At 32.3% G+C, this 22,488-nt stretch overlaps 4 protein-coding genes, 1 long non-coding RNA gene and 1 pseudogene across 12 annotated transcripts; 1 reads left to right on the top strand and 5 right to left on the bottom strand.

The window, feature by feature from the left end:
* Positions 1 to 149: 149 nt before the first annotated feature.
* On the bottom strand, positions 150 to 931 carry LOC147926224 (uncharacterized). Its single transcript, XR_015582822.1, has 3 exons — positions 839 to 931; positions 600 to 743; positions 150 to 373 (listed from the first exon to the last, which is right to left on the bottom strand). It is a non-coding gene; the product is annotated as an uncharacterized LOC147926224 (long non-coding RNA).
* Positions 932 to 1,195: 264 nt separating this feature from the next.
* On the bottom strand, positions 1,196 to 2,135 carry LOC104744872 (T-complex protein 1 subunit theta-like). Its single transcript, XM_010465988.2, has 4 exons — positions 1,854 to 2,135; positions 1,701 to 1,772; positions 1,497 to 1,619; positions 1,196 to 1,408 (listed from the first exon to the last, which is right to left on the bottom strand). Exons 1-4 carry the CDS (start codon positions 2,097 to 2,099, stop codon positions 1,217 to 1,219), a joined length of 633 nt encoding a protein of 210 aa, XP_010464290.2. The 5' UTR covers positions 2,100 to 2,135; the 3' UTR covers positions 1,196 to 1,216.
* Positions 2,136 to 2,823: 688 nt separating this feature from the next.
* LOC147926225 (purple acid phosphatase 15-like) lies at positions 2,824 to 7,167 on the bottom strand (annotated as a pseudogene). Its single transcript, XR_015582591.1, has 4 exons — positions 7,041 to 7,167; positions 3,770 to 3,858; positions 3,149 to 3,627; positions 2,824 to 3,070 (listed from the first exon to the last, which is right to left on the bottom strand). The product of XR_015582591.1 is annotated as a purple acid phosphatase 15-like (transcript).
* Positions 7,168 to 7,703: 536 nt separating this feature from the next.
* On the bottom strand, positions 7,704 to 10,071 carry LOC104744893 (uncharacterized). 6 transcript variants are annotated; one of them, XM_087488529.1, is made up of 8 exons: positions 9,962 to 10,071; positions 9,780 to 9,840; positions 9,580 to 9,678; positions 9,391 to 9,461; positions 8,398 to 9,284; positions 8,137 to 8,269; positions 7,966 to 8,012; positions 7,704 to 7,860 (listed from the first exon to the last, which is right to left on the bottom strand). In XM_087488529.1, the coding sequence occupies exons 5-8, from the start codon at positions 8,593 to 8,595 to the stop codon at positions 7,807 to 7,809; spliced, it is 432 nt and encodes a 143-aa protein (XP_087344655.1). In that variant the 5' UTR covers positions 8,596 to 9,284; positions 9,391 to 9,461; positions 9,580 to 9,678; positions 9,780 to 9,840; positions 9,962 to 10,071; the 3' UTR covers positions 7,704 to 7,806. The 6 variants fall into 6 exon arrangements, 4 of the variants coding, with proteins under 4 accessions (XP_087344655.1, XP_087344654.1, XP_010464318.1 ...); XM_087488528.1 differs by having other exon boundaries at positions 8,398 to 9,289; XR_015582286.1 differs by lacking the exons at positions 7,704 to 7,860; positions 7,966 to 8,012; positions 8,137 to 8,269 and having other exon boundaries at positions 9,141 to 9,284; positions 9,554 to 9,678.
* Positions 10,072 to 15,446: 5,375 nt separating this feature from the next.
* Positions 15,447 to 17,300, top strand: LOC104744892 (uncharacterized). Of its 2 annotated transcripts, none has more exons than XM_010466013.3 (6): positions 15,447 to 15,713; positions 15,827 to 15,917; positions 16,201 to 16,340; positions 16,437 to 16,799; positions 16,875 to 16,937; positions 17,018 to 17,300. In XM_010466013.3, exons 1-6 carry the CDS (start codon positions 15,639 to 15,641, stop codon positions 17,255 to 17,257), a joined length of 972 nt encoding a protein of 323 aa, XP_010464315.2. In that variant the 5' UTR covers positions 15,447 to 15,638; the 3' UTR covers positions 17,258 to 17,300. The 2 variants fall into 2 exon arrangements, with proteins under 2 accessions (XP_010464315.2, XP_087344657.1); XM_087488531.1 differs by having other exon boundaries at positions 15,550 to 15,713; positions 16,683 to 16,799.
* LOC104744890 (protein TRIGALACTOSYLDIACYLGLYCEROL 4, chloroplastic) lies at positions 17,227 to 19,842 on the bottom strand. The gene is made up of 5 exons (XM_010466012.3): positions 19,202 to 19,842; positions 18,852 to 19,119; positions 18,339 to 18,693; positions 17,693 to 18,030; positions 17,227 to 17,578 (listed from the first exon to the last, which is right to left on the bottom strand). Exons 1-5 carry the CDS (start codon positions 19,486 to 19,488, stop codon positions 17,381 to 17,383), a joined length of 1,446 nt encoding a protein of 481 aa, XP_010464314.2. The 5' UTR covers positions 19,489 to 19,842; the 3' UTR covers positions 17,227 to 17,380.
* Between the last annotated feature and the right edge of the window lie 2,646 nt (positions 19,843 to 22,488).

The raw sequence follows: 22,488 nt of genomic DNA on the forward strand, positions 1-22,488 counted from the left end.
TGGCCCATCCATCGGGAAACTCACTTTGCAAAACTAAAACATGTTGTTGAGTTTGGGATAGTGCATGCGATGCGTGAGAAACTCGATAGAGATTTTTTTTAGCAGTTTCGGTATTGTAATTACAGTGCTAACATTGGAGATCGATCATCTTTGGAAATATTTGTTTACTTTTTTTTTTTTTTTTAATTATTATCATTCATATCATTGAGAAATACATGAGATTCTAAACCGGTTTGCTACCAGCAACAACAAGCAATTTGAAAAGCAAGTTTTAGACAACCTCCTGATTTATAACCTCGCAAGACGCAGCTCTTTCTGCATGAATTCTCGTGACATGGATATGCTCTATCAAAACATTGATTGTGACTTTGTCCTAATTTATTCATAAAAAAAAAATAAAAATCATTAACAAAATTGTTAGTAAAACAGTAATGGTTAATATTTAGCATGCAAATTTTCAATACAAATGCAAGATCTTAGTATTTTGACTCAAGTGGTGAAAAGTTCATGAATGTTTAGAGAATTATTATTTATCGAATTATTAAAGAAAATTTCTGCATTTGAGAGAAAATCTTGTTTAACTTAAATATATATGTTACCTGATATCACGGGCAACATGATGAAGAAAGCAAACATCATCAATGAAAGTAACATAAGACATGAAAACTTCTTGGTTGCCATAACTTGTTTGAGGATGCAGCAACTTATTTTTGAATATTCTTCAATCTCACGAACAAACAAACCTATAGAAAAACAATGGTAGAACTAAGATTTTCTGGTAGAGGAAGCATTTTAACAATTCATACAAAATTTAACATAATTTTATAAGTAGATTTACCGTCTTTATGATATTTTGCTTGTTACAAAGAACTGGATTTTGTTGGACTACTCTTATGTGCATGCATTTATACACATATTGTAATTTTACAAATAGAAAATATAATACATATATATATATATATATATATATCTTTGACTTATTTTCCATAAGATCTGAATAGAGTTTTTCCACAAAAGAAAATTAGACTAGAAATTTGGTCAAAATATTCATAAATTTAGAATGTTTCCATTAGAGTTTGTGCTGATATGTGTTATTATGTTTTAAATTTTTAATTAAAGAAAAGGCACTTGGTCATCTAACTATTAATATGCTTCCATAAAAAAAATTATATTGACTAAATTTTTATTACTTCAATGACGAAAAACAATTTACGTTTCAACTATACACAGTTTCGCAAAACATAACCATAGGTCCATACTCCATAACTAAGTTTTGCATCAAAATCTCTAATGGAAAGGAGTCAAAGAACATAGGGTACCCAGTTTCTAAATCGGCATACTCCTTCAATTTCAAGGAAAGCTTCCTTGCTGCATCCCAAGAATCAGTTACACTATTACTGTGCATGGCCTTAGAAGAAGAGTATAAGTATTAGATTCCATCTGGATAAGTAAAGAGATAGGAAAAAACATCTTCAACTCAGTAGAGATACCACTACCTTATATGTATTAACACCGCCAGCAACGTATCTTTCAAGCTCATCTAAGATGCTATCTTTGCTTCCACGCAAAATCACTGTGGAGGTGGAGTTACCACCACCTTCATTTGTTGCAATCGTGAGCTAAATACAGCACAAGAAGACAATCATGATCAAAGAAAGACAAAATATAGACTTAGAAGATAGAAAATGACTCTTACTTACCGTTACACCATCAATTTCCTCAACTGATATGGAATCGACATATCCTAGATGATCAGGGCTTGGCAAGAAAAGCTACAATTGTTCAATACATGAAACGAATTAAAACTATCCACCCTTGGATACTCATTCAGATAGTACTGTAGAACCACTTACATGGGAGGGAACAACACCAGCTGTCCGACAAAAATTTGTCATCTCAGTGTCTGAATTGATTGTTAAGACCATTATCCTGCCAAGATTAAAAACAATATCGAGATCCAAATGCAAATGATAAAAATAGCTAAAAGAAGTGCAAATGTCATGGTGATTTGAAATATAATTGCATAACGTTAACTGTGATTGGGTAAAAGAGAAAAAGATTGACAAAAAAAACATTAATTGTGATTTGGTAACTAACATATCTCCAAAAAAAGCATCTTTCTAATTAATTATGTACGAAAATTACTAATTAATTTTAAAAATTTCTAAACCAATCAGAATTTTAAAAAGTAAGAATTTATATCTAAGTATCTAAATTATTATTTTAATAACTATATTTGAAAGATTTTGTTAAGATTTTAAATTATAATTTTCTTATCATCTTTTCTTAATTTTTTTTACAAATTATTTTGAATTATCAAATAATACATATGATAAATAAATATGTAGATTGTAATTTGATTTTTTTTAAATGAAGATATATTACTCAATCTATAGATAAAAAATGTGTGTTTTAATGTTCCATATCACCGGATTGGTAAATCTAAATTTATTTAGTTGATAAATTATAATTTTATTTGCTCACAATTAAAATATAATAATTCTACTTTAAAATATTTCACAAAATAATGATGCAAATACAACAAACAAACAATATAAAATAGTAATATACATCAAACACATTAAAATATTATAATATTCTAAAATATTTAGTATTTAAAAATATATATGTAGATTTACCAAACAGTTGTAAGATAAAATTAAATATTGTCTCAAACAATATAATATTTAAAAACATATATAACAATAATTTTATTATTATGTTATAAATTTTGGAAAAATATTGATCGGGATATCTCCTAATAACTTTGTTATATAAAAAAGCATAATTCACATTCGTTGACTAATAATTGAAGAGAACTGATTTGGTAGGTTTTAATATTTTATAGAACTGTGTCATGACATGCTTTGGTATTATTACTTCGATGACGTAAAACATAACTTGGACCATAACTATGGTATAATTTACGTTTTAACTTGGACCATAACTGTGGTTATGTTTTGGGAAACTGTGTATAGTTGAAACATAACCATAGGTCCATACTCCATGCCAAGACGCCACCAACCATGGAGTTACCGATCTATCAACTTTAGCCACTCATATTGTTCCGCTGCAAACACACACATACAAATTAAAAGAGAGTGCAAACATGTAAATTTAGAGGTCATATTTTCAAGAATAATCAAACCTGATTTGTCATAAGCGATGTAGGCACCGAGCATGATGAAGTGAATCCCACCAGCGTTAAAAGAATAATAGAGCGTGGAAGACGAGCCGCTTTCTTTAAAAGGGAAAGCGAATCTTGAACTATAAGCTTCAAAGGTCTTGTTCTCGGCTTGCAATTCGATCTCATGGTTCCTTCAATCACCATCAAAGGAACTTTAGAAGTCAGATCCTCCATAAACCTACCCCAATAGTCCCAACGTAGCTGGTAAGTCTCATGTATATATATGTGTCTCAGGGAAAGAGCAAGAATAACAATCGGAGCTAGTCCCGTTTGTTAGATAATTAGTGAGACCAAGATCACACACAACCGCTATTCGACCAGGATAACTCGAGGGACTAGAAACCGGCATCGATAGTATCTTACTTACTCATAGCCCATCTTGAAGGATCTCCGCATCGATAGTACTTGGTTTTAGCCCTGCGATAGTAAATAGACAGTGCCTGGTTTCAAGCCTGAATGTATAAGCTAATATATGAAGACAAGAAAAAAAAGAGAGATGAGCCTGTAATGCGAACATGGTGTATGATTCCAGACGTATAGTTGACTATAAACAAGTGAATGTCCTCTGGCTTCATGACTCACTGAGTGCCTCAATGTCCCGGATTGGACAATACTGTTGATACTTGTCGGATCTAATGGCTTCACGTTCTTTCCGATTTGGAACTCATCACCTTTTAAACAACACAAACACTACTTCATTAAATAATATATATAAAAGTAGAGTTTCAGTCTCTCTTTAGGGCATCTCCAACCCTACTCTATTTTAGAGTCAAATCTCTATTATAGAGCAACATTTGCTCCAACCCTACTCTATATATTACTCTAAAATAGAGAAAATGATAGGATTGCTCTATATATAGAGCAACTCTATTCTCACCTCTATTTTTTTACACTAACTCTATTTTAGAGTTGAAAATAGAGTAATACATTAGAGGAAAACAATGCTCTATTTTTGAGTTACTCTATTTTAGAGGAAAAAATAGAAATATACATTGGAGATGGTCTTATTGGTCCACTTGGCAATGCAATTTTAACAAAAAAAAAATTTATATTAAAACACAAATTTAAAAACAATTAATTTTCACATTTAACTTACATAATATAAAACTGAAATCTTTATAGCTTCTCCCTATAAATTATGCATTAACTTTATTTCTCCACTAAGTTAAATTAATCAATTGTATTAAAACAAAACAATAAATTAGAATTGTAACTCTCATTTTTCTAAATGTAATTTTTCATCATTTCTCTTCCTATAAATACTCATTATCTTATTCTATTAGTCTATCACTCTTTCATTCTCTCATCTTCTTCCACTACTCTCAAATATCTTTTTTGTTTTGTTTTGTTTTGTATTTTTTTGTTATTGTTGTTGTATGGGTTATAAAAAATCAAATCAAATATCATTGTAAAAGCTTAGTTTTAGAGTTTGTATGATATGTATATCTTATATATTTATTTTAATATTTTAAAATGTTTATCTCCATTTTTTTTTTATTAACATCTTATAAGTCATTATTTTCATACTTCCTTACAATATTCACCACACAATAAGATCATAAAGTTGAAATGATCCATATGTAATTATCTATTATGTCTCTGGTTATCTCACATATTCATGTATCATTTTTAATAATTTATAAAGATCAATATAATATTTAAAGATCAATATAATTATCTATTTATCCATTTATAAAGACTATTTTGTTTTGTGATCCAATTGATAAATCTGCAGAGATCAATATAATATATATATATATATTTTTTTATGATTTGAGGTTTTTGAAAACAAAAAGAACATAATCAAACAATTGATTTTTTGTGTCTTTAATCAAAATAAAAAATGATCCAAAAAACAAAACATATTCATTTGGAACTTAAATATAAAAATAAAATATAATTTTAAAAATATCATTTTACTAAATTCTCTAAAGATGAAACCATTAGTATGAAATCTAGCACTATAAATTAAATTGATGAGTGAAAACCAAAAAAATATAAGTTATCCTTGGGATTTTAAAAATTATTGAGATTGAAGAATTCATATAGTTTTATAAGAAAACTAATTTAGTTTGTCACTTAAAAAGTAATATTTTTTATTTTGAAATATTATGTGTAAGTGTTGAGTTTATATCAACAAACAACCAAATCATGTGAATTTTGATTCAGCCACTTGGTATTCCTTTTATTTTAGGTTATAAAAAATTAAAATATTTATTGATAATTAAGGACATGTAACTCCATATAACTCAAATGTAACTCCTATCCAATAATTGTATATTAATTCATTCCTCCTACTAACTTATTATCTTTCAAGAGAAATTATTTTTGGTTAAATTTTAATATTTTTTATTTATTTTGGTTGGCTAAACTTATATTCATATTTTGGTTGGCTAAATTAATATATTTCTCATGTAAAATTATTGTTTATAATATATTTCTCATTTCAAAGTTTAAAGCAATATATCATATATATAAAAGTAAGGTTTTGGTCTCTCCTTATTGGTTGATTTTCATTTAATGTTTTCAATTTTTTTTAATTTGCTTTCTAATTGCTTTAAACAATATTTAAGATCCAATAAACACAATACATTTAACTCACACATTAAAATAAAATTATAACTGAAAATAAAATAAATTATGCATTAATCATATTCTACCACTCAATTTTATTCAAACACAATAAATTACTATTGTAACTCCATAGTTCTAAATGTAACTTCCATCATTTCTTATTATATAATAAGCATTCTCTCAATCTATCATTCTCTCATATTGACATTCTTTTACTATCTCATTTTCACATTCTCTCATTCTCTTCTACAATATCTCAAATCATTTTTCGTTTTTTTTTTTGTTATTTTTGATTTCTTATTTTTGTTGTATGGGTTGTAAAAAAAAATGAAATATCATTGTAAATTGTTAATGCTAAATTTTAATTTTAGAGACTACATAATATATATTTTACATTGTTCTTATTTTAAAAGATTTATCTCCTTTATCTAATTTGGATTATTATCTTATAAGTAATCAATCTCTCTTCCTCTCCCACCAATATCAAATGTTGTTATATCTCATATGTATTGTAAGAGTTTGATTCTTTATTTTAATTTAGAAAGTATTATATATATATATAGATATAGATATTACATTGTTCTATTTTTTAAAAATTCATCTCCATTATCTAATTTGGATTACTATCTTATAGTAAACATTCTCTCCTCCTCTCCTACCAATATCAAATGTTGTTATATCTCATATGTGTTGTAACTTGTAAGAGTTTGATTCTATATTTTAATATAGAAAGTATTATATATATTTAACATTGTCTTCATTTTTATTTTATTTATATAAAAAAAATTTTCTTTTATATTTCTTGCTTTTCTAATCTATTCATAGTTATATTCTCTCAAGAAAGTGTCAACTACACCACAACCCACGCGTTGCGTGGGAAAGCACCTAATAATAAACTAAAGTTATCATAGTCAGCTTTCATCAGAGTCACAAGATTCTATCTTAGGGTTGAAGTAACTAAAAAGAGTTGGTGATAAGATTCTTCGTCTTATGCCAGAGTCGGACATGACTAGCATTTATTACATAACACTACTACTACAGCTCTTTAAGAGGAAAAGTTCTATATAATATATATATATATATATATATATATATATATAGATAGAATTGAATTGAAGTGGAATACAAATCACGTAATTATCCAAATCGTCAGGCCATCCATCGGATGATCAATCCCGAACTCCTCTTCGGATTTACTGAGAAAAGCTTGAACCAAAGACTGGTTGAAGTAAGAAACCGGGACAATGTATGATGTATCTTTGTTTCTTCATTCTCTCACCAACGTACACCGCAAGAAACCTTTTTGGCGCCGAACTCACATGTCTTTTGCTCAATGTTGCTGCTGCAGCCGTTATAGAGCGGTCTAGAATCTTCTTTGAAGCATAAATACCTCTAACTAAAGCCATTTGAATCTGAAATTCTTGATTTTGAAGCTTATATGAGTTATTTTAATTGCTGGTTATTGGTGATATGATAATGTTGTTCTGTTTTGTGGATGTATATTATTCAGATCAAAGAAAGGAGTTGAGAAACTTCTCTCAGATCTTTGAAAAATGTGGTCTAAAAGCGTGTGGGGCAGAGAGAATTTCACATTGTTTTGTCCATCTTCATTGTTCTGATCTATCGTGTTTCCATTTTTTTGTTTGTAGTGATTTATGTCCTGTTTCTTGAATTTAAGATGGGGAATGGATCTCTGTGATAAGTTATTAAGCTCGATAGAGAGTATAGGAGAGGCAAAAGAGAACATGTTACACGTGAAGTTTCCAAAATAGTTGTAATAAGTGTAAATAGGGACTCTCGTTGTTGAGAGGGAGTCATGTTGATTTGTTGAATGTGGTTGTAAGAGGAGAATAGAGCCTTTTTGAAAACTCCACTTCTAACCTCTCTTGCTCTCTCTATCTCTCAGATTTGGTTTGTTTGTTAGAGATGAGACAAGAAGCGGTTGAAAAAGAGAGAGAAAGAGCAAGTGCAAGCAAACATCACATCCACAGAATATTTTACACAAACATTTCGTCTATGATTCATTCATTCATTCACCGGAGATTCTAGAAATCTTCTTTTTTTTTTTTTTGTGCCTCCAAACGAATCTTCTCTTTTGCCTTCAAGAGCAAAAAGAAAAACACAGATGTAGATTCTAGTTTCAAATACAAAAAAAAAGAAAGTAAACTTATATTTTAAAAAAAAAAAAAAAAAACAATTCATACCTCAAATGCTAGACCCCGTCGGTGGACATCAAGTACGTAGTAGATTTCTGAGGTATGGAAAAAAAAAAAAAAAAAAAAAAATAACCACCAATGATTTTAATCAATCAATCTCAAGAAAGGAAAAATGAACAAATTCAAAATAATAATATACAATGAAATTTTCAAGACTACCTTGACCATTGTAAATCGCATATCCAGCCATGATCCATAAGTCTCCATCAAAATTCTGAGAGAGAACTTTACCGTTGGTGCTACCAGACGATGAAGAAGAGAAATTGCGGCGAGAGCGAATCGATCTCCACCCCTGTAAGACTTTTCGTCAATCGATCGAACACAAGAGAAAAAAAAAAAAAAAAAAAAAAAAACAAAGTGGAGGTGGGGGAGATAACAAACAATTATGATAATAATCATATTTCTCGATCGATCTCTTACCTGTGCAACGACAGATCTCAGATTCGGCGTCATTGCTCTGAAAACTAGGGTTTCACTCTTCTGTCTGATTCTTTCGTCAAAACGGGGAAAAGCAACGTGGTGGGTGGGTATTGGGTTCAGTTTGGGTGGGTATTGGGTTCCGCTTTTTTTGCCCAGGGCAACTAGTTGGTGGGCCAAAGCAACAATGGGCAAATTCATGATCCTCTACTAGTTGGTCGATGCACGTGATAAGGAGGTAACAACTTTTACACACGAGTTTCTGGGTAATAGGAACCAACCGGGGGGAAATTGGTTACAGATGCTACACAAGTTTACAGGGTCAGATGGGGACTAGTGAACCATTCGCAACCTCATTCACGTCGCTTCCGAAGAAAGAAGGGTAGAGAAGAAAAAGGAGAAAGGCCAGCCTTGTAAACTAGGGAAAGAAAGATTACTCGGACCGAATTATAGATCATAGGAGGAAATTGGATTTGCCACCATGATTCCCTTCTTCAGGGATCAATCTAATTATAAACATACTCCAATCTAAACAGATTTGATTTAGCTATTAAAACATTACCTGTTAGCATATTAATGTAAAATGAACTAAATTAACACAAGTCCCGATTTATACGTGGTTCCCTCCTCGTTAATTTATTATATGTTAACCATAATCAGCTTATATGTTTACATAAGCTGATTCTCTTAACTCGTGCCACAAATCAGATATCATATGTACATCAAATAACACACACACATACATAAATTCGAAAGGCAACTCCATAATTTATAACGTCTGACTGGTCCACGAAATACAAATTAGCTTACAGATTATTAGAAAAATTCCAACACAAGCATCCAGCTACGGACGGCCCCCATCGGATTCCTCAAATCTACTCTCTGGCACTCTGCACTGAAAACACAACAACAACAACAACAACAAAGGTAATGCAAATGAAATAAACGCAGTAGTCACAGTGTGTCATCCAGAAGCTTCTTGATTTTTGTTTTTACCTTTCTTAAAAACTCTTCTATCTCATCTTCTCCTAAAAGATCCCTGAGGGGATGTTTTGTTACCACCACACCTTAATACCACACACATGTACACACACACACACAATTAAACAAGAAAATTTAATCGAATTCAATTCAGGTAAGAGAACAAATTTTCTCTCACTCTCGCTCTCTCAGGATCCTCCATACCAAACAAATATCCCCCCATCAGGTAAAGACCTCGTTTTGCTAAACCACTACCATTAGTGGTGAGCCATGATAAAACCGTCCTGCCTCCGCTCTTAGACTCTACCAATCACAAATCAGATATTTTTGTTTTACTTTCCGTATACAAAACACAACCAAAAAACGAACCGATCGAATTGTATAGATCTGAGAGAGAACTTTACCGTTGGTGCTACCAGACGATGAGGAAGAGAAATTGCGGCGAGAGTGAATCGATCTCCAGCCCTGTAAGACTATTCGTCAATCGATCGAACACAAGAGAAAAGAAAACAAAAAAAACAAAGTGGAGGTGGGGAAGATAACAAACAATTATGATAGTAATCATATTTCTCGATCGATCTCTTACCTGTGCAACGACAGATCTCAGATTCGGCGTCATTGCTCTGAAAACTAGGGTTTCAGTCTGGTTCTTCCGTCAAAACGGGGGAAACTATAATCTTTTTAATATGTCATTCAAATACGTATGAACTTTTTAAAATTTAAATTTAGGCTAAAAGGCCCACCAGATTTTATAATCTTTTAGGCCCAAAAAGCGGAAAAAAAAACATAAAATGTCTATCCAACTTCTACTGGTCGGGTCGAGTAAAAACCCGGAAGATTCGCCTGACATCAGCGTTTTAGGAGATGCATGGACCACCGTTTAGGAGCTTTAAACCGCAGTTACCACGGCTCTGTTCCGTTAGAGATCAAAGTGACGGCGAAGAAGATAATAGACGACGTCATCCGATCGTCATGGTCGTGGAAGAGAGGCAGATGTCGACGAGGGAAGCGGTTGCGATTCAAGAAGCAGAAGGAGATGGTCAGAGAGTAGGAGAAGGAGAGCTTAGTTGCTGCGCTTGCATGGTGAAAATCAAAGGCGCATATATCTTTCTCACCTTGTGGTCACACGTTTTGTAAGCTCTGTTCTATATTCCTTTTGGTGTATATTCCTTTTGCAAATTTGAGTTATTAAGTTGTTGACAATTTTGATCGATATCTAACTTGTTTCTAAATCTCAGGTACTTAAATTTGTTGTATGACCAAAAAAATAACTTTGTTATAGTATAAAAAAGCACAACAGAGAATCGTTTTCCATAGATTGACTTTTTTAATTTAAAAAAAAAAAATGATTAGGTAAATTTTTAATGGGTTGAATGTTTTACAGCAAAAATGTTTAATTTGTTTAACCACTATTTTGGAGATGAATGGGTTGAATAATATCCAGTCTAATTTTACTCAACTTAACTGTGTCTGACATACTTTTAGTAACCGACAATTTTAAAACTACAAAGTTTTGTTAGCAGAATCCCCAAAATCGAATACACTATTGACGTTAGGATCGTGAGAAGCACATATGTAGTTCACACAATAAGATTAAAGATACAATGATTGTATGTTCAACCATCATTATTTACAAATCGTAAGAATGAGAACCCATTTCTACAATTAAGATAAGATTTTGAAGGGTATATTTGTTAATTTTTTAAAAAATAGGAGCATGTTTGGTAGGATTTGCCAGTTGAAATCCTACAAATTCACAAATTGGTATGATTAGTTATTTCGGGTTGTAGAATCATAACCAATGCTCTTGTCGTTAGCGGTGCAACATTAGTTGAAGTCACAAAGTTGAAATCCGGAACTAAATACAAGGCTAGCGTCTCGGCTTTTGGGCATGAATGTGACTTAGCCCTCTTAGTCATTGATGATGAAGACTTTTGGAAGGATTTGAAACCGCTGAAGCTTTTTGGGAAGATGCCTACAAACCGTGTGCATCGTTGGATATCCTCTAGGTGGTGATGGTCTATCCATAACAAGAGGAGTTGTCTCACAATCGAAGCGCACTCAAACTTCCAATTACCTAAGTAGATGGAACCATAAATTCTGAAAACAGTGGGGGCCTGTTTTTGTGGGGAACATGGTAATTGGAGTGGCCTTTGAGAGTCTGAGCGAGGGAGACAATATCGGGTAAGTATTGAAATATATTTACATATAATGTAAAATATTTGATTGTGTTTTGATAGTAACTGATTTTGCATAGTATATATTCGCACAATATTGATTGTGATTTGAAATATAATTGCATAACATTAATTGTGATTTGGTAACTACTATATTTGCGTCTATGATTTTGTAGATTTTTGTGCTGATTTAATGGATCCTAGCTAATTTTTTTTTTTTTGCGGATACGTCATTCCATCTCCAATTGTGAATATTTTCTTAGTAAGTGTTGCCAACAAGGGAGGAGGGTTTTGTTCACTTGACATTTGTTTCCAACCAATGGAGAATGCTATGATGTGAGACTACTTAAAGATGAAGAAGCATATGACCGGCATTTTAGTGACAGAGGTTAGTGAGCTTTCACCAGTTGTCTCATTTTTTATTGTAATTTGGTATTAACTGATTTTGCATAATATATTGATTGTGATTTGAAATATAATTGCATAACATTAATTGTGATTGGGTAAAAGAGAAAAAGGTTGACAAAAAAAAAACATTAATTGTGATTTGGTAACTAACATATCTCCAAAAAAAATTATCTTTCTAATTAATTATGTACGAAAATTACTAATTAATTTTAAAAATTTGTAAACCAATCAGAATTTAAAAAAGTAAGAATTTATATCTAAGTATCTAAATTATTATTTTAATAACTATATTTGGAAGATTTTGTTAAGATTTTAAATTATGATTTTCCTATCATCTTTTTCTTAATTTTATTTACAAATTATTTTGAATTATCATATAATACATATGATAAATAAATATGTAGATTGTGATTTGAATTTTTTAAAATGAAAATATATTACTCAATCTATAGATAAAAATGTGTGTTTTAATGTTCCACATCGCCGGATTGGTAAATCTAAATTTATGTGGTTGATAAATTAATAATTTTATTTGCTCACAATTAAAATATAATAATTCTACTTTAAAATATTTCACAAAATAATGATCTAAATACAACAAACAAACAATATAAAATGATAATATACATCAAATACATTAAAATATTATAATATTTTAAAACATTTAGTATTTAAAATATATATATGTAGATTTACCAAACAATTTTAATATTTTATAGAACTGTGTCATGACATGCTTTGGTATTATTACTTCGATGACGAAAAACAATTTACGTTTCAACTATACACAGTTTCGCAAAACATAACCATAGGTCCATACTCCATAACTAAGTTAAACGAAAATTGTCACAAAATCCATAAACAAACCTCTTAACTCTAACTCTAATCTAATCTAGTACCTGAACTCTACTAAGTACTAATTAAACTCTAAAATTTAAATATTGAATTCTAGACTTGAACCTAAATTAATAAATTGCAATGTGGAGTGATACTGTAGTAATCTATTAGTCTCTTATCTTATTATATAAAGTATGGTTTCAAAAGTTACTAATTCATAAGATCGCGACATATGTCAAAATCTTATGATGTTGTAAATTATTAAAATAATAATTAAAAATTATATTAAATTATATAATTTTGTAATTTTAAAGAAAAAAGAATCGTCTGCGTTAAATTGAATTCCTTGGCTTAATCTTAAAAGAAAAAGAAATTATCATTAAAATTTTACAATAATTAAACTTATACAACAAAAATCCTACGTTATACTGAATTTTTTGGCCTAATCTTGAAAGAAGAATAATTTAAATGTAAATATATGTATTCTGTTAGATCTTTGTCATATAAATAAAGAGGAAGACGTCATTATGATGTATCATACTCAATTAGAATTTTCAAACATAAGCACTACAGATGGAAACCAAAACTGTGAAAATAATGAAAAGTCAGCCAAAAAAAGGAATAGAACCATTATGAATAATGATCAATTTGTTATGATGGACAAAACGCTTACCGATGAACCTCATATGCGACTGAAACTAGCTACGCTTCAGGCATGGGTCGACAAACTAAATCAATGCGTAATTATAAGACTCATATTCAGCTTCACGTACATATTTTTTTCATAATTGACTAATATTATTTTATAAAATCTAAGGACCCCAGCTTACAACTATGCAGCTAAGAAAATGACTTTTTTTTCCGAGACACTTTCATCTAACAAAAACATATATTTCAAGTTTATTACAAACAATCAAAAGAAGTTAAAACTAGCAAACATTCAAACCCATCAATTTAACCACAAAAATGTCTTGCAAAAGAATCTAAGAGATATCTTACGCTAATTATATTATATGTGTTTTCTCAATTAGATTTTGACATGTATAAACAAAAACATAATACATTAAGCATGTATACTGTTATTAATCAAGAAGTAGTGAATAACAAATCTAAAAAGAATAACATAAGTTATGTCAAAAGAATTATTATATTTGAAATGTAATAAGAACATCTAATTAAGAAAATACCATTATATCTACATAAAATTTACATGTTTATATCAAAAACTTTAATCTTTGAATTTTTTTCTGATATAATTTTGCCGATCTGTTTTGGGTCTTTTATTCGTGCGGGTTCTTCAATGGAAGCTATTAGATGCAATGAAATGGAATCAAAGTACATAAAACCCGCTAAATTAATCGAGGATGGAGACACTAATGTAGCTAGGTTCCAAAAGTAATTCTACAGTTAGTAGCGTTATAAGTTTCAAATATTAGTCGGTGGTTGATGTATTTGGTCAAAATCTAGAGTGTTCTCTTCTGGAAAATGTCATGAATTCTGGTACTGAAACAAGAGCTGGACCGAGTAATTGAGAAGCGATTTTGTAATTTGGAAAGTTGGAACGGTAAACCATTATAAAATTGGTTTCAAACCTGATTTATGTGGTTTTCTATCGGATTTGGTTCGTAAACCGTTTAAGTCCAGGTATATAGAGAAATATATGAGAACTTTTGATTCGGGTAGAAATAGGTTGAGAACTTACGACTCGAGAATATTTGAGATGAGGTCATAGTTCTAAATAGTTTGGTACAATGTGTTACTTCTGAGGAGTAAATAAGACATCAATCCTTAACGTGATTATGACATATATCATGTTTTTGATTGTTAACAAATTTTTTTTTTTTGTTTATTCAAATTTTTATTTTTCTTATGTTATATTAATTTTTTTTTTCAATTTCTCAACTTTGTTTGGGTTAGTCCTAAAATCATTGTAATAGAGTAGAAAATTTTCACCGATTGTTCATCCAAAATAACTTTGGAGTAAAAAAATTAATAGTTAAAGAAATTATGTCACAAAACAGTTTTAGTAATTATAAGAACTATAATTATGCCAAGCAACATAAAATTTGTTTCATTTGTCTAAAAGACATTTTATAAGTGGTGATAAAGAGCATACTTTAACAATAAAATAATTTATGATTTAAGAGCATATTTTTAATGCTGAAAACATATAGTAAAATTGTACATGGTTACTACATTATATGTTGCTTTGATGAATTCTTTGCATATATATTTTTTTTTGTAATAAGTTGTGAAAAGTTTTTGAAATTTGACAATAATAATATTTTTAATGATGAGTATTTGGCAAAAGTTTTGGTGGGATATAATTTAGCTTTAGATTATTTTAATTATTATTATAATATATTAAAAATATAAATAAGTGTACGAAGGTAAATACAAATATGATTTTGGTGGGATATAATTAGCTTTAAAGTATTGTAATAATTGTTATAATTTAAAATATAAATAAGTGTATGTAGGTAAATACAAATATGATTTTTTTCTCTAACTAAAATTATTTATATATTTACTTAAAGAAATAAAATTTCTTAGGATTTATTCTCTTCAATTATTTCAGTACCCGCACATTGTGCGGGTCCTTATCTAGTTTATTATATTTTTTTTTTGCCAACAAATTAGTCCCTTCTCAAACCAAAGCAACACTAATAACCGGATGAACCCAAAAGCTCCGGTTCATCCTTTGGTCCGGTCTGATCTAAATAATCGCCATACGCACCGTTTTACTGGCCTCTCCTAATCAGAATCATCGGATTACACAACTCAGTAACTCACACAGAGGACAAGCAGAGGAAGAAGAAGAAGAAGAAGAAGGAGAAAAGGATGAGTTGCGCTACACCAGCGCTTCCTCCTTCACTCTTTACTAATGGGTCTCTCTCGTCTCCTCAGAATGTCTCCGTAAGCTCCAAAAATACAATCTCTTTTTTTTCCGAATTGCGACTTCTCTGCTGGCTTTCGAAATGCCAAGGAAGTCTTATTTTGTGATTTTATCTGAATTTGTGTGTTTTCAGATGAATAGCTTAAACAATTTGGTGAAAGTTAGTGACTCTGGTGGTTTTAAATGGCGCCTTGTGATAGCCTACGATGGCACAAAATTTGCAGGTTCGTCTTCTCAAAACTGAAACAAACTTTTAAGTGTATTATTAGTTCGTAGCAGTTCAAAAGTGCACAGTCCTAATCCTCAGGAGTATATTGTTTACCTATAATAGAGTTGCATCATAGACTCCATATGATTATGTTAAGGATAAAAATCGTAACTTTTCTTGAAATTTCACTTGAATCTGCGTGACAAAGATTTCTTGTATACTTGAAAGCGTACTCAAGATTTCTCCAAATTGTAGTCTTTAAGTTTTGGATTTTGCTCCTACTTGATTGTTGGCTTCAGGTTGGCAGTATCAGGAGTCACCACCAACGATCCAATCAATGTTAGAGAAAGCCTTGATTCATATAACAAAGCTCGAAAGAAAAGAGCTGCATCTTGTTGGAGCAGGCAGGACCGATGCTGGTGTTCACGCTTGGGGTCAGGTTCGGCTTAATTCCCAAATCTCTCTTTCTGAACTCTTTAAGAAATTTTGATCTGACCACAAACTCTTTGGCCAATCTTGTTTTTTTCTCCTTCAGGTAGCTCATTTTGTCACTCCTTATAATTATACTAGTTTGGATAGCATTCACGCTGCTTTAAACGGACTTCTCCCTAAAGATATCCGTGTCAGAGAGATGAGTGCAGCGGTTCCTGAGTTCCACGCTCGCTTTTCTGCCTCTAGCAAGATTTACCGCTACCAGATATACAACGACACTTTCATGGACCCGTTCCAGCGTCATTGGGCATTCCACTGTGCTTATAAACTGAATGCTTCTAAAATGCAGGAAGCTGCTAAACTTTTTGTCGGAAAGCATGATTTCTCTGCATTTGCTAATGCTACACGGGAAGATGGAATGCCTGATCCTTTGAAGACTATATCCCGCTTTGATATCATTCAAATGGTAATATTTCTTAATTCTTGAAAAAGTTAGGAAAAGGGTCATATGCTATAACCTTTGATGTGTTTTGGTGTTTAGGGATCTCTTCTACAGCTTGAAGTTGAAGGATCAGGCTTTTTGTACAGACAAGTGAGAAACATGGTTAGTTCTATGTTCTCTTTAACGATGCTTGACACGGCGAAGTAATGTTTTTAGTCTGCTGAGTCCTTCCACATTTGCAGGTAGCTTTGCTGATTCAGATTGGAAAAGAGGCATTAGATTCAGATATTGTTCCAATGATTCTGGAAACCAAAGACAGGAGAGAGCTTGCAAAGTATACAACTTTGCCTGCACCGCCTCATGGTCTTTGTCTTGTGTCTATCAAGTATAAGGAAGACCATTTAAAGCTTCCACTGGATTGTCCTGTAACTAGTTTTGGTAGACATCACACTATAACAAGATGTAAACTTCCCTTCTATTAAATCATTCTTCTGTTTAACATAAGAAACTGAAAAAAAAATAAAACATTGTCTATTTACTTCTCTGCAAGACGACTACAATCTTCATAGGATCAAGCTAAACATTTTGAGTGGAAAGTCCTGATACTATGTCTCAAAGAAACGAAGCTCAACCATGAATTCTTTCTGTTTTGGGGAGTACCAAGCAACAGCCTTGGCAGAAGCAAGCACTTGAATAGCATACTCCATAGCAAATACTGTCTTATCTACAGTCACGGGGTTAGCTCCATTCTTCAGATCAATCTGAATTCCAGACTCCACTCTGAAACTAAACGGTCCAACAATCTGCAACCAAATCCGTAGAATATTATTACGAATCAAGCAGCCGAAACTATGAATTTAAGAATTTGTTTTTGTCTGATAGACTATTTGCTCAGAGCAGTATATACTTTCTTTTACCTGTTGCTGTAAAGAAACTAATACTTCAGGGCAGATTTTTTGAAATGCTTCTAAACTAGGCTGCCGAGAATTTAAGAGATCTTGTGCGACGCTAGTGGCACCGGTAAGAAACCTCAAACCATGAGGAAAGTCTAATCTAGCATGGAAACGGGTGAGATCAAAGAAGTTCTTCTGGAAGCTTCCAAATTGAGCTGTGAGTGATGCCCGTCCTAAGGCATCAGCCATGAATCCGGAATTTACAGATGGAATATGAAGAGAGAGCCCTCCAACACCCTCAGAATCATTCTCAAATTTTGATCTGACTGAATTTTCACCATATGCAGCGGTCATCACAGAGCCTGTGGGATTGATGAAACTTATTATTAACACCAAATAGATCATCAAAAAGACCAGTGCTTCCTAAGCAGAGTGCTCACTCAAACATAAAACTTTCAATCAGAGGATAACAAATTAGCTATTCAATAGCCGTAAGAAACTAAAAAATCCTACAAATTCACCTTTTGCATCACTGATTTTGTCACATCAAATATTAGAGTTGCAGAATTCAGATAATCAGAGTTGCACAAAAATGTGTTAGAGAAATCACAAAACATCCAGTCTTGACAAGAAAAACACTTCTGAAGTGAGTCGAATAAACTTATCTTACCGATAATCCCAGATACTGCAACATGAGGACTACTGAGGAAGATGTCAAAGGGCTTGCAATTTTCAAGCTTTGGAGTGGTACCCCTCCAGAGATCCATGTTTGACCTATAGGAGACTGCAGATTTTAGAGACAATCCAGGAAGCAGAGACGGTGGAGGCACTTCCATTGTATCAGAATTAAACTTCTTGGGTGATCCACTGTTATGGTGTAAACATAAATGGTAACTTAGACCAGACTCAGCAGGAAGAGAAGCTAAATCTATAGCCATTGAGAGTGGCACATCCCAATATTCACCATGTTTATCCACAAATAGTCCAGGCCAAAACGCCTCTGCTGTCAGATTGTGAAGAGGAAACTGAAACCCACGAATAAGGAGAAGTGAATCAGAACAATGGAAATCACAAGTCTAGTTCCATATTCCAAAATCAACAAATAAATCACAATTCCAACCAAAATTGAGGAAGATCAATAGCATCAAACAAATCAAAAAAGAAGGTAAGAAAGATAATTTGCCTTGTGATTGAAGATAGCCTTAGCCCTAGGAGTCTTCTTAAGATCACCTTTGTAAGTATCATAGCTAAGAAGCAAAGTATCATCTGGTGTTAACAACAACTCAGAGCAAAAACCCAATGCATACAAAGACTTGTCCTTCAAATGCTTGCCAATTGCGTTTAAACGAGAAGCTGCTGTAGACGACGAAGCCCTTCGACCAAAAGCTTCATTCTTTTTAACCTCCGATACGAATCTCTGAACATCGAATTGGCCCAGAAGAGACACAAACCTTTGGAGTTAAAAAAAAACAAATCAATCATCGAGCTTTCACAGAAACTATCAGGATAAAGTTAGGATTTTGAAATTGGTACCAGTTATTGGAGAAAGGAAGAGTGAGGACTCTTTGAAGAGAGAAACCACCACCGCCGCCTCCATCTCCGGTGTTGGAACGGATAGAGGAGAAGGAAGGGATGAGAGGTGCGGCCATGAATCGGTGAAAGAACTCAACTTGCTTTGAACGAGAGAGATGAGTGCCTCTGGAGAGACCTAGAGGAAGAGGATCGTCTGAAACAGCTCGTGCGGTGGCCTCGAGCGTCACCGGAGTCGACATATCGAGGTCCCAGATGTCTCCCTCGGCGACCCATCTTAGTCTATTCATCGCCGTCGTTTACACCCGCCGTCGCTCGATTTCTACAACCAGCTGAACTCGGGATGACCAAACAACAGTCTTACTCTGGATTAGTCCAATGAACACCTTGCCGTTTTCTATTTTCGTAAAAAGAATGCCTGCCGTTTTTATTTGGACCCCAAAGTCTATCGCGGAGCATTTACGTGACTGCGACTGTTGATCTGATAAATTTGTGTGACAAAAAAACGCAAACGCAAACGATTTTGTCACAAACAACGTTGCTCCAAGATGAACTAAACTAGATATATTGATACTAGTAAAGTAAAATAGAACAGATAATTTACTAAGGGAGTTTGAAAATTCATCTTAACCTCGATAATAAACAATGAAAAACAAAAAAAATGAAAAATAAATAAACACCTTTTTATTTCCATGGGTGTCCTGCACTAAAAAAATGAGTGGCCAATCTTCAAAATGCGGATTTAGATATATTCTATTTCTTTTTCATTCAAAGTTTTTTTGTATACTCTATATAGTATTATGGGACTTTGGAAGTTATGTAATTTTAGTAATCTGAATGTGAATCCATCTTAGGACCCCAAAAATATATATATTACAATGTACATAATATTGATTTATCATTTATCAATGTGGAACGATTGAAATGTGCTATATGTGATATATTTTCCGTGGCAATTAACTTGTTACAAAAGCTTTAAATTCAAAGTTTGCTTTTTTTTTTTACGATAATTACTAGTGCCTATGTAATGATTAAAATAACTGCAGCTAGCGACAAATAATCTCTTGATACGTTCTGTAGTGTTTTTATATATTCTAAGTGAATATAAAAATGTTAAGAAGTGAAAAGTTCTTTTTAATTTGGTTGGTGGGGTGTTTCCTGCATGGTTCCTCTAGGATTCCAACTTGTCCCAGCCTTATATATAAAGGGACCTTGAGTTTTGAACCCTAAACCATCAGACTCACCTTCCTTCACATGCTTATGTATCTTTAGATATATACACGCAAAATACATCCCTCTCTCTCTATCCCTCTCTCTCTCCCTAGCTAAAGGATCATAATGGGAGGTTCGTGGCGTTTCTTCTTTAGCTTCTTCGGTAGCTTCAAGGCGTGGTGGCGACGCAGACAGAGATCAAACCAGGCAGGAACGGATGATGAGATGTATGGTGAAGATAGTGAGGCCAACTTCTATAATTGGTACCTCGTCGAACCAGCTATTAACCGGAGATCCACTGATTTTATCAAAAGGTTCCACGAGACTCGCGACTGATTCTTCTCTCACCTTTTCAGCCTTCACCAGCTCCGCAACGTTAATTTGTAGCTTGAAAGAAATTTTGTTTCTTTCTTTTGTTCTTTCTGTTTTTGTCTAGCTAGTGTATATGTTTTCTATGTGATTTTAATAAACATAATCATCATTTGGTTAAGTCGTCTGTCCAGTTTGCTTATGTGGTTTTCTCTATATACAATACGTTATATCATTGCATACAATTCATATTTACACTTTCACTATGTTTTGGTGGAACTAAAGTATCCAACCGGTTGGTCGTCTTAAGATAACTTTTAATGCGTAATTAGCCACTTTACCCGTGTCTAAGTGATTTTACCGCGCACCTATCACAACTGCACTAAAACAAATATAACCGTACGTCTTAGAATGAATGAGTATGATGACTATATAATTAGTCTCCTCAAACTAAAAAGAAAACAAAGCTTCCCCCTTGGAATATAATATAGTAAATAATTCACATAGAGTTTACATAAAGCTGTTAATGAGAGGATTGATTGTAATGCATGTACAAGTATCGGTGAGAGGAATTAGTATGTATCCGATTGGTCAACATTAGTCTTAAAAGTTATATATTTTAGATAGGACCATCGATATCTTTTTCTAGTAAAAGTTATCTTGGAAAGCAAGAAGATTTGTTCTCGAGGTTAAACTTAGGGAATAGATCTAAGAGATGATTTTTTATAAAACTATATAATCTGATAATATATCTACTCCCGTTTTGTTAAAAAAAAAACACTATTTACATTTATTACTATGATTTTTGGATAATATGTGACTTCACTAGACAAGTTGAAGGAAGAGGTATATAATATAAGTTGGCCAAATAATCAGTCCGTTCTTATTATAAGACGATATGCACCATATAATCGAAACCAAAACTCACTTCTTTATACAAAACTTTTGGAAAAGGAAAACGAATATATGGTACGTAGAAAGAAGAAGCTTTTGTAGCTAGGCACGAATCGATACAAAAGCAACGAAAGAATCAGTCAGAGCTCGATATGCTTATAATCGAGAAGAAGAAAGAAGATATTTGTGTTTACTAATAATACATGTGCGGTGTGCCTAGCTCCTTTTTCTAGTAGTATATATTTTGTATCCCCAACTTTAAGCCAGCTTGAAAGCACTCCTTGGTGGTTAAGTATCCTCCATTCTATATATAGGCTTAGTCACTTTCTTACCCTTTCTAAAATTCTTACCTTCTCCCAAGTTTCTCGCCTTAGGATTTTTTTTTTTGTTTTTCAAAACCTTTTGGGAACATGTCCTACGCCTTTTACTTTTAATTAATCATTCTCTTTGTTTATATGATGAGAAAATATAATATTTGTTGTTGTCAAAATAACGTTTGTAGTTCACATGACCCCAAATTCTCTTGATGAAAAAGAAAATCGTATGATTAGACGATACATACAATCTAGAGTAATAAGTAACTTTGCTATATATTCCAATTAATATAGCTACACATTCGATTCCTCGTCAAAAGTATATATTGCGTTGGCTTAGATTAATAGTACCTAAGATGGTCCGTAAGGTCAAGTAAAGGAGCAAGAACCAAATCCCAAAGTACATCTCAACGTACAAAAAACTCCTACTTTTAATGTGTGCCCATCATTATTTCTCTAGAAAGGGGAACTACCCACGGAAAATATATATCAAATTTGTTAACTCAGCATATATACCGAATACAAAAGACGAGAAACTACTACATAACTAGTCAGGTTCCA

Source organism: Camelina sativa, chromosome 15 (genome assembly GCF_030686135.1).
Source record: "Camelina sativa cultivar CO46 ecotype springtype chromosome 15, ASM3068613v1".
Classification (NCBI taxonomy): domain Eukaryota; kingdom Viridiplantae; phylum Streptophyta; class Magnoliopsida; order Brassicales; family Brassicaceae; genus Camelina; species Camelina sativa.